We start from the raw sequence: 14325 nt of genomic DNA, 5'->3' as shown, positions 1-14325 counted from the left end.
AGAATACTTTGCAATGCAAGCTATGTTTAAAAAGGGTTTCTTGAAGCCAGCATTCTAACATTTGTTCCTTTTTCATAACTGTAAGCCTAGAAGAGCAGTCTACCAGCACTGCCAACGATGCCGATTAAGACAACATCACTCAGCTCCCTACATTCCTCTTATGAACATTTGCAAGCTCCATTACAGCTACACACATCTCAGATGGTGCAGTTAGTGAGTTTGAAAAGATAGCACTGGATGTCACAGTGCCTAGATAGCCATGTGGCTGCCATCAGTGACTCCCTGTGCTTTTGGAAATACAGCAATATAGTGAAATTAGGCATGGTCCTATTGCTATTTAGTAGGAAATGAGATGAAAGCAATACCATGCTGATTACCCAATGAAAGTTTGTATTGTAAAAGCTCCTTTTAATCTTTCCTTTGTTTTATAGCTTTCCTGTTCTGCTGAACTCTTTTAAATGCTTTAATTACAGCCAGCCTTCCAGTAATTTTGAAGACAATATTATCCTATTTTGTTTCTAACTAAATACCCACTATATGTTCTGGTAACAAAAGTACAAAAAACAGATTTAAAAATTGAGGGAAAAAAACAAAACCAGCACTAAAAAGCCACTGGAAAAATTCAAATTAAAATATAAAAAAAGCATCTACCCCTTTAAGACCTCAATTACAACAAGGAACTACCCAATTCGTGCACTTCTAATGGGTGAACAGAAGGCACAGCAGAATGTTGTCCTGAACGGGTGGGAAATCATGCTAGGGCATAGTTACATGTTTTAAAATACATATAAATGAAGCTCTTGCATATTTTATGAGAAAGCACTTCTGACTGGCTAAAGTGGCCAATCAGAAAGTCACATGCTGTGCTAATTGAGCAAAAGATCCCGCAAAAAGAATTCCACAATTTCCACATGCAATTTCTATGCTTAGGGAACTGATCTGACTGGCTGGAAAATATACCGCAGTTTGCTCTATATCTGGCCAACAAGGAAGCTCATAATCAGAGGCATAAATGGACATACTTTATATGCACATACAAAATACTTGACAGGAAGCTGTTGAATATAAAATTTATCCCATTAGTAAGGGAAAGTAAGACCACTGCTAAACAGTTCATTAAATTTGGAAGAAAAAGAGTTGATGTATATGTGTACATAAAAATAAGTCCAATGCAAAAAACTGATTTGAACACCATTTTTTCTGAAAATATTTAAATATCCTTGCCGCAAAAAAACATGAAGAATACTCTGTTTGTCTGCTCACCTACTGACCGGCTCACTTCACCCTTGTGTTTCTGCCAACCACAGAACCAGAAGTTAAGTGCAGACTGGAAGCCAGCAGTATAAGCATATGAACTGCATAGTACTGGTTTGAAGCTCCAATGTGAATACTTTCAATACTGTCAGAAATAATGGCACTAGAAAGAACATTTTCTTTAATCTTTGGTTTCTAAATATGTCATCTTGCCAGAGGCAACTATGGGACAGATTAAACCTAAACATTCTGCAATGAATTGCCATTAGATTATCTACAGGAATGTGTTAGTAGTTGATTTCAGGGAAAAGGATAGATAATTCTGTTTACACTGTCATACCACATGTGAGGATCAGGCCCCATTCTATTTACATTATAGTACTTTTGTTTGGATTTCCATCCAATTATTGGATGCAGACTCTACTTCCTTAATTGTACAGTATTGTTGGTATTTTCTTGATGCCTGTAACTTCCTGTATTAAAATGTGTGGCTTTTCTGCTCACTACCTCCTTTTTTTGTCCTTTTCTCAGTCAAAGTTTGTTCTTATTAGATTATCTTGACATTCTGGTTTAAAAACAGGCAAATTCAGAGTGACGTCTTTTTAAATTTTTGGTATTGGCTGCATTTCTACTCTTGTAATTTTTCATAGTCTATATTATGATGGAAAACATAATTTTTTTTGAATGGAACAGTTAATACCCTGAAGTTGATGATACTAATAAAACAGGACCCCCATGTAATCAACAATCATTTTTTTCTTACGGTTTAAACCAGTGAAATGAATAACGTCATCTAGGCTAGTCGCATTTAAATAAATAATGGTGACTTTCTATCCTCATCAAGGTGAGGAAATGGAATTCAGGCACGCAGCATTAAGCTTCAAGCACTCCGTGTTCAGGATAGCAAAGCCAGCAGCAGAGTAAAGCTCTCTCTATTCTGCACCAACGATGTCTCTTAACCCAACTTCATAAGAGCATCCCCAAATGCACCATTAGGCCACTTCCTTCTTCCCATATCATCTATCCTCTCAGTGAGATTACCAATCTAAAGTCAAAATAAAGCAGTTTGTGTTCTTTAATATCCTCTAGGAACGAGGTTGACAAAAGCCTCTTCCAACCAACTGAGAAGAGACTGTTTGGGGAAGATGCAACCGAGGTCATACAGAAGTGCTAAACCAGCAGCAACAACATGCGTTTATACAGCACCTTCAACATAAAACATCTCAAACGGAGATAAACAAGGAAATTGATGATAAGCAGTGGAAGGAAAGCTCGGGCATGGTAACTGAAAGCTGGGCAAAATGATGAGTTTTGAGTAGGCTTTTAAAAGAAGAAAGAGAATTGGAGACTTGAAGGGGTTTTAGGATGGAGTTCCAGAGACTGGGGCAGGGCAGCTAAAGGTTCTGCCACCAAAGGTGGGATGATGGGGTGGGCACTCAAAGGGCTAGAGTCCAAGGACTTCAGAACGCAAGGAGGGAATACAAAGTTGGAGGAGGCTGCAGAGATAGGGTGGATCAGACATGGAGGAATTGGAATATAACCACAACCAACTACGCATTTGTCGACTGACCATTGCTCATTCAATGAATGCGGATGCACTGCAAACATTCAAAAGATAGCTGAACGAGTTTCTAACTATGGTTGACACCACAGCATATAAAAGGTAGGTGGGTATTGGAGGACGTGTCTCCCTGTCGCCGTGGTCTCCCAGAACTTGTTTGACCGCCTTTGGGGGGGGTCAGAGAGGAATTTCCCCGAGTGTTTTTTCTCTGCTAAATTAGCCTAGGGTTTTTTCCTCTTTTTTTGACTCTCCCAGGAGATTGCAAGGCTGGCAGACGGGGGCGGGGGCAGGGGAATGGAGGGTCTAGGCAAAAGGGGGTCATGGTGTACATAGGTTGCGCTTGACAGGCTTGATAGAACAGCTGGTCTTCTCCTGTCCTTCATTTCCCATCATTCGGTCATTTGGCCCATCATGCCCATGCCTGCTCTTTGAAAGAGCTATCCAATTAGTCCCATTCCCTTGCCCTTTCCTCATAGCTCTGCAAATTGTTCCCCTTCAAATATTTATCCAATTCTCTTTTGAAAGTTATTATTGAATCTGCTTCCACTACCCTTTCAGGCAGTGCATTCCAGATCGTTACAACTCACTGCGTAAAAAAAATTCTCCTAATCTCACCTCTGGTTCTTTTGCCAATTACCTTAAATCTGTGTCCTCTGGTTATTGACCTTTCTGCCACTGGAAACAGTTTCTCTTTATTTACTCTATCAAAACCTTTTATGATTTTGAACACCTCTATTAAATTTCCCCATAACCTTCTTTAAAGAGAACAACGTAGCTTCTCTAGTCTCTCCGCATAACTGAAGTTTTCCATCCTTGGCACCATTCTGGTATTCTCGTCTGCACCCTCTCTAAGACACTGACATCCTTCCAAAAGTGTGGTGCCCAGAATTGGACACAATACTCCAGCTGGGGCCTAACAAGTGATTTATAATGGTTTAGCATAACTTCCTTGCTTTTGTACTCTATGCCTCTGTTTATAAAGCCAAGGATCCCGTGTGCTTTTCTAAAAAACAAACAGCGTTCTCAACTTGTCCTACCACTTTAAAGATTTGTGCACGTACACCTCCAGGTTTCTCTGTTCCTGCACCCCCTTTAAAATTGTACCATTTAGCTTCTATTGCCACTCCTCATTCTTCCTTCCAAAATGCATCACTTCACACTTCTGTGTTAAATTGCATCTGCCATGTGAATGCCCATTTCACCAGTCTGTCTATGTCCTCCTGAAGTCTGTTATTATCCTCCTCACTATTTACTACATATCTGAATTTCGCAATATCTGCAAACTTTGAAATTATGTCCTATATACCCAAGTCCAGGTCATTAATATATATCAAAAAGAGCAGTGGTCCTAATACTGACCCCTGGGGGACACCACTGTATACTACCCTCCGGTCTGAAAAACAACCATTCGCCACTACTCTCTGCTTTCTGTCTCAGCCAATTTCATCTCCACGCTGACACTGCCCCTTTAATCCCATGGGCTTCAATTTTGCTAACAAGTGTATTATGTGGTACTTTATCAAATGCCTTTTGAAAGTCCATATGTACAACATCAACTGCACTACCTTCATCAACCTTCTCCGTTACTTCATCAAAGAACTCAATGGGGTCGATTTTAGGATGGCCGAGTGGGTGAGTTGGGGGGCTCATAAAATCGGGGAATCCTGCAGCGGGTCCGGAGCCCGGCTCCAACCTGCCCGCTTCCGGGTTCCCCAATGACGCGTTCGGGTGCGCGCGCAGCTCCCGCATGCGGGACTCCCACCGGCAATTAAAGCCGGCGAGATAACAATTTAAATACTTACTTACCTAGTTGAGGTACTTGACAGACCTCATTGACAGGAGATTTTGGCAGGGGTGCAATTTTCATGGATCCTCACCGTGTTCCCTGTGCTGTGGGAAACACTCCCTGTTGGAGCAGATGTGTTTCAGTCAGCAGCCAGTGGGAGATGGAAAGGATTTTTTGACAGTTGGGGGGAATACCTCATTTATTGCAGCAGGGCACTCTGTCACTTCGGACAAAGTTTTGGCTGCAACATCTTTGTCTTTCCACACAAAATTATTAATTTATACCCTAAACTCTGCTGAGCAAACATATTTACCTACTTTGTGGACCCCTTCTAACTCACACCATCAGGATGGGGGGTGCCATGGCTGCACTCATCACTTCATCCGAGGACAAGCAACATCACCAGCCTCGCCAGGCACGCCGTCCACCTCCACCACATGGAGCTCCACAACACAGCGCTGCACCACCTGCACCTGCACAAAATAGTCATGCAACTACGCATACACCCACTGTAGGGTGACCCAATGGGTGGCATCAAGTGTGGGTGTTCATGGAGAACCTCATGAAAGGGATTTATTGCACAAGCCAGTCAAGAATGGCCATGACGTGGCAGTAGTGGTGACAATATAATATTTAATGTGAGTTGAACCAAAATCAAATATAAATAAAAAATATGGCAAACCGTCAAACACCCTTGTGTATCCCCTTTGTGCTCACGAAACCTTTGCCTTATGCTTCCTACTACTCATATATGATGCATTCCCTGTGGCTGCAGCAGAGGTAGTGGCAGGTTCAGTGAGGGTGACCGTGAAAGAGATGCAGAGGGTGAGTATGAGACAGAGCCATGAGATTGTATGAGGATTGGGTTGAGTGGTAGTGGTGGGATGAGTACTGGGGAGGTGAGTAAGTGCAGATAAGTTGAGGATGAGGTTTGAGTCGGTGTGAGAAGTGATGTGATACAGTAGTGTTGGCAGTGCAGAAGGAGTTGTCGGGTGGGGGCGGTGATGTGGAAGACGGAGTGTAGGAGAATGAGTAAGTGCGCCCACTTTGGCTGACCTAGTTAGGTCACTGAAGCACTGTATCCAGGTGCGGGATATGTTGCTAGTGCTGCTGACCTCCTCTGCCACCTCGAGCTAGGCCTTCTTCGTGGCAGAGGCAGGCCACTTCCTCCCATCCGCCGGGTAGAAGATCTCCCTCGTCCTGCTCACCCCATCCAGTAAGACCTGGAGTGAGGCATCATTAAACCTGGGAGCAGCCTTTCCCCCGGGCTGCTCCATGCTGTAATTTTGGCTGTTTGCTGCAGGAGCAGCATTGGAGGACTGCCCCTTTAAATGGGGCTCCTCCAGCTGACAGCCTGTGATGTGGGCGCACAGTCCGCCCACTGCGCAGGTTTCCAACGGGAAACCCGGAAGCCAAGGTAAATGGCTTCAATTTACCCATGATCGCGTGGGGAACCCACCAATTTTACTGGGCAGGTTTCCCACGCGCTCAGTCAACCCCCCGCTACCAACCCATCTCCCTGGTAATATGTTTGTATAATTAATACATTTGTGAAAATGGCCTTCCTTTGATGTCTGCTTTAAATAGTTATCTCTTCATCTGTGTAACCTTCTATCATTCATGTTATTCATATGGAACCACCAAACACATATCTGAAATCAGCACTTGTACTACACATAACAAGGTCATGTCTATGAAATGTTCTTCATATTTCATGGAGGATTTTTTTTCTATTTCATGGAGATTGTATTAAAATTGAGGAGGGAAAATAGAATTGAGAGAAAACTTCTCACATGGACATCGGTGGAAACAGTCTGCAATCCATACAGTAATATACTTCACATCTTAATTAACACAGCGGCGTCTAATGTTTCTAATTTCAGTTTGAGTTTTTTTTAGCTAATACATGGTACAAACAGAATATTTGACTGCTAGCCATGGGACACAATTTCTATCCAACTCACGGCAATGACTATACTTCACATCACTGAAAATAAGCTATCCTGTCAGCCCATTCATGGGATATAAAATATAAATTGAGTGTCCCAGTACTGTGAATTATTTTAGTGCATTATTATTTTTAGCAAGCCTAAGGGTGATTTCATTTTAAGATGACATGTTGAAGTTTCACAAAATGATTATAATCTCTGTGGCAGTGATATGGCCAAGGCTTATATTTATTTCACTTTTCTATTTCGAATAAAACTTTACACCCCTCATTTTGGATATCCCAGTCTTCACTGGTCAACACCAGAAGCCTGACAGCAAGTTACACTGTCCACCTTAATGAGCGGCTGCTACAACCCACATTTTTTTTTCTCTCTTTGGCCCCTGCCTAGTGGCTATTTCTTAAGCTCAGATCATATATCTGCCACATAGGGAACCTTTGTCTTACCATACCATGGCACAGCATGTAGGATCATCAAAGCAACACAACACCATGCTGCTCCGAGACTCCTCTCTTTTGCCCCTTCAATCTTTTTTTGTTAATTTTCTCGAGCTAGCCAAGCAGCTGGAATACAGGTTTTCTGTTTTGTGTTTTTTTACTTAAACAGTCAGAAAAGAGACAATAAAAGGGCCAGTGTTTACAGTAATTTAGATTTTTGGCTGCCCCTTTATTAAAAAAATAACGGGATGAGCAGGGACAATGCTTACTGTTTTTTTTATTATAAGAAACAGTCCAAAAAAGAAACATTTTTAAAATTTAGAAGAAAAACTGTGGCAACAAGTCAAAAAACTAGTGCCAGAAATTGAATCTTGAATCTTGGCAGCTATTACAGTTAAACAGTTGGGCCATTAATGTATCCTAGCAGTGGGAATGAGTTTGGTACAAAACCTATAACTCTTTTTAAACACTAAAGCACAAACGAAGAATAAAATAAAAGACACAGTGATAGCACAGAGGATGGGGTACAAAGTTAATAAAAACTTTTCAATGGGAATTTATTATTTTGAATATGTTTTGAAGTTATCGATATTTACAAATGCTGTCAAGTTTTGGAATCTTTATAGAATATTTAATTGAAAGAATTCTTTAATTGGTATGGATACATGAAAACTTGGGAATATGTCAATATAAGATCAGTAGTAACTGGCAGGAGTATTCACTCCACTGACCTGTGCATCTTCTTTGGGCATGATTCAAAGTTGAATATTGCCCCGAGAGGAATATGATGGGGAAAGGCCAGCTGGGCAGTTACTAAGTTATTAACCGTTTCCTCTCAGTCAACAGCAAGATTGATCTAAGCAAAAACTACTTGCATTTATGTAGTGCCTTTAATGTAGTAGAACATCCTAAAGTGCTACACAGGAGTGTTACAGACAAAATATGACACCGAGCCACATAAGGAGATATTAGGAAAGAGGTAGGTTTTTAGGAGAATTTTAACGGAAGAGAGAAGTAGAGAGGCGGAGAGGTCTAGGGAGGAAATTCCATAGCTTAGGGCCTAAGCAGCTGAAGGCAAGGCCACCAATGGTGGGACAAAGGAACCAAAGTAGGTCAGCGAGCACAGGGGTGATGGGTGATCGGGACTTGGTGCGAATTAGGATACGGGCGGTAGAATTTTGGATGAGCTGCAGTTTATGGAGGGTCGAAGATGGGAGGATGACCAGGAGAGCATTTATATTGCAGAACTACTTCCTGAAGCAGTTCTGCAGTACACACTCCTGATCCCGGCACTGTAGAAACTATCCAGGCAGATACTTCAAAATTGTAAGTAGTTGTTTTAAAGACACTGTTCACAAGTGGTAGTACACTACTCAAAAAAACACTTCACTGGCCTGTACAAAACAAGTAGGAACACTTCAGCTACTCAGCCAGTCAATGGTTACCTTCACCAAGAATTCCCCCTTTGTTAACAATGTTGTCAGGGGCAGTGCTGAAACTAGGGAACCAGCTAAATAACCTAATTTGTTGATGTGCACAGTCCCAAGTGGCAGCAATGCTGCTTCATTCACATTGCCACTTTGCCAGCAATGGCAAAACACCCATTGATTGCAAACTGGTAATGTAAATACATAGTAAGGTACATCTCCCCCATCTTTGATTAACATGATAAAAACGCTCCGTCTTTTATCTCTGGATGCTGAGACAGTCATTTACATAGTGAATACATTGTTATATCTGGCTTTAACATGCTTCAAGAAGAGTTTATTTTACACCTTAGAATAATTTGCAAATGCCAAAATCATTGGAACAAAGATAACATGACATTTAACAAAATTCCAGTGTAAACAGTAAAAGCGATGGAGTATACTTTCCTCTGTATATAAGATTTTTTTCACTGAACTAGCATTGGTTTATAATAAAAGAAAATTTTGTGCAAAATTCACAAAATGATGAACAATTTCATTTAAAGCCTAAATACAGACAAGAGAAAAGGCTAAGTAATTCCAAAATCTTTAATTTTGTGAAATCTCCCCCAATGACTCAGTTGGAAAATGTCTACTATTGAACTGCGCCGTGCAGGCCAGGAAGGTCACAAGTTAGATCTATTTTGAGTTAGCTGATCTCACCAATGATGGCAGTCGGAGTATTTAATTGGCCTCAGTATCCCTGAGTTAAAGATGGCAAAAATCAACCATTGATCCTGCTTCTTATCCCTATTTTATTATTTGTCATTATCATATTGCTGTTTGTGGAATCTTGCTGCGCGCAAATTGGCTGTCGCGTTTCTTACATTGCAACAGTGACTACACTTCAAAAGAACTTCATTGGCTGTAAAACGCTTTGGAATGTGAAAGACACTATATAGATGCAATTCTTTCTTTCTTATATAGTGACTGCTGCTGGATGAGGAAAGGGCTTGCTGTAATGCCTGCCACAGTTAAGAAGCCTGCTGACACTTAACAATCTGGGATCCCACATAAAGAATGATTACTTGAGTTCTGTTCTGGAAGGGTGTCATTGTCCACAGAACTCTACCCCAGCACAAGTCAGCACCTTCAGGAGAGAAAACTGAAGGATGAATATAAAAAGAAAAATCTAAGTTTATTTCACGTCACACTTACTTCAAGATCACTTACTTGAACAGCCTGAAGATAATTCATGTAGTATGTTTGAATAATACTTTATTTTTTTAAAAAAGGATATAATTTGTACCAGTTTATACAGCCTGGGAATTTCTGTAAACACTGAAGTTCCTACCAAGAAACTTCAACCTTTTGATCCATCACTGCACTTCCTCCACTGGTTCCTGCAGAAAGTGCAACATTTCCTATCACAGGAATCCGGAAAATCAGAAATGGAGATCTCTAGTTTCATTGAGCAAAATGGGTCACCTTCTTCAAAGGAAATTAGCCTGCTGCATTTCAATCATCTGCTAAATCAGTGAAATCAAAACTGACATCTTGCAGTGAAATGCTGGATCCAAAGAGAACAGTGAGTGGTTTGAAATATGAAGTCAGTCTCAAAGTGACCAAAGGTTTCGCTGGCAGCAGCTGGATCTGCAGTCTACAGGGAGCTGAGTGATCAGAAGAAGCATCTTCAGCACCTGTCGTTTTCTCTATGACTTAACAGAACACAGCAGTTGTCATTTTTGTGTTTTGGGGAAAATTTTTTCACGCTTTAAAAAAAAAATCTCCTTTTAAGAATTTTAACAGTTGTACAGCTATAAGCTGCTTAGTTTGTTTCTATTTGGGGTAATCTGTTAGAAAAATAAATAACCTTTCCTTTAATGCCATCCAAAACTTTGAGAAATTACATGCATCATTCTACTTTTTGCTCTGTATTTGCATTCTTTGAGAAAGCATAAAAGAATGCCTTTAAATGTTATTCTTTGAGTCTGGTGAATGCAGCACTTAGTCAAGGGGCCTGCAACCTTTGCATATCACTCACCCTTATTTCTTTAGCAATCTGCCACTGCTCTTATTGTAAGGCGAGCGGATACTGATTTATAAATGCAAATATGCACACATTGTACATATCGACAATTCTCATGTCTGTGTGTGCACAAACATCGTGACATGGTAAGGTCATGAGGCATGATGTACACTTGGGCAAGCCTGGAAATCAACACATCATCACACAATAGCACATCATGCAAGTAGATTCGCAGAATCGGCCCTGCGCACTTAGCATGCAGATCCAGGGGAAACTGAATCAGACAGCAGCACATAAAACCCACAAAAAACGTGGACCTCTATTTCCATCAGGTGTCAGAAGGCTGTATCATTTACATTAAAGAATGCTATCAGTGGTAGGAGTATTATGTGCCTGATGTCAACTGCACCTTTTCAGTGAAAAAATGCCTGAAGTTTCAGTATCCAAAATCGGTAGGTCACAATCCTTCCAGTATCATCAGTGATAAAATTAAAAATATGAATTTAGCTATTAAAAAGGTAATCAGCCAAGGCTTCCAGAGACATGATTTACAGTTACAACAAAACTGCAATACCGTTTGCTGAGAGCTTAGGAGCTTTGTTTACACAAAGTTTTGAACTGTTTATTGCTAAACGGTTAGGTTTCAGCTCCAGATTCCAGCTTTATTCCCTTCTTTTCTGGGGTGGAAGTGTGGTCATTCTTTTCACTAACTTCCTTAATGTTTTAAGACAGATTTAAGGAAATCCATATACAAAAGGCAACTGAAATTAAGTACATACAAGAGTACCAATGACACACTTACCTCCACTGTTTCAGTATTAGAGTATCTGGTCAGGCTCTGCTGTGTAGGATTTATGACAGTGATCTGCACAAAGGAATTTGGTTTCCGATCACGAGCTGTAGCCACCAGTTCCCTGCATGCTGGTACAAAATGCAGAAAAGAATTGTAAGCTGGACTTTCTGAAAGAAAATTGGGGAAAAAGCCTCACCACAGGACAGACTAGATTTAGCCCCGGCAGAGCACTCTGTTAGTAGAAAGGAACTTTCCAACTAAAGGAAGTCCTTGGAAGCAAACCTTATTGAAGGAAGTCACATGTCAAAGCGTGTTTGGAGACTTTTCCATAAATTATACCATCCTCTATTTGATTTCCTGCCAGTGTTTTATTGCCAAATGTTCTTCAGTTTTTCGGATCTGTGCATGCACACACACAGTGTATCATTGTGTCAATTCACTACCCACATTTTATCAGGAAATAACTCACTTCACCATCTGTTACCCACAGCACCTACTATCATTTTAAACCAGCAACAAAAAACACAAGCTTTCAACAGAATTGAATAGTATCTCCATACAGAAACCCTGCTTGTCTTTAGTACCACACTGCCTTTCACTCAGTGTTGATACACATACAAGAATGATTCTACAACTGGTCATTAACAAACAGTAGAATAAAATCATTCACAAGTCCCAAAGGGCTATGCATAGTGTATTTTTAAAAAATGATTCACAGAAACAAGAGCTTTGCTAATTTATAAGTAAGTTAATGAGACAGGAAACATTTTGGAAAAAAGACTCGGCTGGTTACAAGCCTGTGCAGATCAATCTGCTTAATGCATTTGCCAGAAGGAATGTAGTTCAGGAAATGAAATCTGTGCTGCAGTGTACTTTAAACAGAATTCTCCAGGAGCACTGTTAAAATAACATTGCACAGTAATCAAACACATATCAGTGAAATGTGATATCTGGAGAGGGGAACGTAAAGGATTTCAAAGCAGAAACATTGCTTACTGATAATATCCAAAATGTTTATTAAAACCTATGTGACAATATTAAAAAATTGCAGACATTTAGCAACATTCCCGTAGGCTGGTATCACTAACATTTCATCTATAATGATTCTTCCAGCACCCCCACCCTAAAACTTACTCCTCATTATCGCCATCCTCTTCCCCTTAGTTTACTGGGCAATAACAAGGATGTGATTTTTTTTAAAACATGAAGTTTTGTAATAAATTTAGCCTTTTTCATTATTGAAACTGTAATTCCCGTTTTCATTTAAGGAAAAACTTCAGTGCAGTGGAATTTTTGTTTTTGTTTTGTGGCAGGTTTGTCCATATGGAAAATAGGTGGATCAATTACATTTAAAAAGAAATTCATTCTCAGGATGTGCGTGCCGCTGGCAAGGCTGGCATTTATTGCCCTGAGACGATGGTGATGGTGGCCTCCTTCTTGAACCTCTGCAAGTTATTCTTTGTATCTGCTTGATACAACTGAGAGGCTTGGTAAGCCATTTCAGAGGTCATTTAAGAGTCAATCACATTGGACTGGTGTCCCACATAGACCAGAACAGGGTGTCCCTAAATGCCCTTAGTGAAGTAGTTGGGTTTTTACAACACAATCCAACAACTTCATGGCAACCAACTGAATTCAAATTTGCAAATTGCTGTAGTGGGATTTGAACTCACTTTCTCTGGATTATTAGTCCAGGCCTCTGGGTTACTAGACCAGTAACATAACAATTACACTACCGTACCTCATGACAAGTATTCATGACAAATTAAATGCCACATTTTGCCTTTATATGGTACCTGGAAGGCCTGTATTTTTTGTTAATTTGTACCCAAGATTTACTTAACATATCACAAATGCAACTATCTTTTAAGGGCAGTTAATGAAAAATCATCTTGTCTTAAATAGAAGCTATTTACAGTAAATTTTATTGATCCCTTTCACCCTTAGGGAAGACTCACGTTAATCAGAAAAGTGAAGTATTATCAAGTTCCCTATTTTTATTAGAATAAGAAATGATGATTTCATTAGTGAGGAAATAAGCTCACTCATTTTCTTTTCCTCCCACCCCAAAAAGCATTACCTCTTTCTGGGATGAGGTTCCAAGGGCAACAGAAGCCTGCTGAGATTTAGCAATACCAAGCTGAATCTTGGACAAAAGTACTTCATTTTTGTTAAGAAGAGATACTTACCCCACCACCAGTTGTGTACTTTCAACCCTGCCACTGTGTCAGTGGGCCTCACCCATAACATTCATTTTACCCTGGCAACTTTTGACCGAGTGAGCAGCACCAGCATGGCCAGCAGTGGGGAAGAGCAGCAAAAGTAGCAAGGCTGGTTTCATAAAATATTTTGGCGTCTGTAGTAAATGTTCCTCTCGCTCTAGCAAATTCATCTAGTCTGAGACTTCCTTGTTGAAATCAATACTATTGTGTCAGCCTTGGCTCAGTGTTAGCACTCTTATCTGAGTCAGAAGGTCATGGGTTCAAGCCCCACTTCAGAGACTTGAGCAGATAACCTTGGCTGACACTGAGGGAGTGCTGCACTGTTGGGAGGTGCTGTCTTTCCAATGAGATGTTAAACCGAGGCCCTATCTGATCTGTCAGGTGAACAAAAAAGATCCCATGGCACTATTCAAAGAAGAGCAGGGTGTCCAGGCCAATATTTATCCCTCAACCAATATAACTAAACAAAAACTGATTATCTGGTCATTTATCTCATTGCTGTTTGAGGGACCTTGCTGTGCGCAAATTAGCCACTGCGTTTCCCTATATTACAACAGTAACTACACTTCAAAAGTACTTCACTGGCTGTAAAGACGTCCTGAGATTGTGAAAGGCACTATATAAATGCAAGTTCTTACTTTTCTTTATTATTCTTCAACTGAAATAAAGTCACCCTACACCGAATCCTAACTCTAAGACCAATCTCAAGTCTAAGCCAATCCTAACCCTAAATTCAAACCCAACTCTAACTTTAACCCCAAATTTAACCTTAACCCAGGAAGATTTTCTTTTCTGGGATATATTTATTTAGCAACAAAACTGGCAGAAGCAGCAGCAAGGCTGGCAAGAGTGACAACAAGATTGATTAGGTGGCTAAAACTGCAATCG

General features: G+C 40.4%; 1 protein-coding gene across 6 annotated transcripts in view; it reads right to left on the bottom strand.

Annotated features, from left to right (window-relative positions):
* The window catches only part of inpp4b (inositol polyphosphate-4-phosphatase type II B), a 784892-nt gene that overhangs the window by 422921 nt on the left and 347646 nt on the right, over positions 1 to 14325 (bottom strand). For all 6 annotated transcript variants that reach the window (XM_067993821.1, XM_067993786.1, XM_067993776.1 and 3 more), the window contains exon 6: positions 11225 to 11343. In XM_067993821.1, coding sequence (XP_067849922.1) covers positions 11225 to 11343 — 119 coding nt within the window. The remainder of the gene's footprint in view (positions 1 to 11224; positions 11344 to 14325) is intronic.

The sequence above is a fragment of the Heptranchias perlo genome, chromosome 1, assembly GCF_035084215.1.
Source record: "Heptranchias perlo isolate sHepPer1 chromosome 1, sHepPer1.hap1, whole genome shotgun sequence".
Lineage (NCBI taxonomy): Eukaryota > Metazoa > Chordata > Chondrichthyes > Hexanchiformes > Hexanchidae > Heptranchias > Heptranchias perlo.
This window is presented reverse-complemented; position numbering and strand designations above follow the sequence as displayed.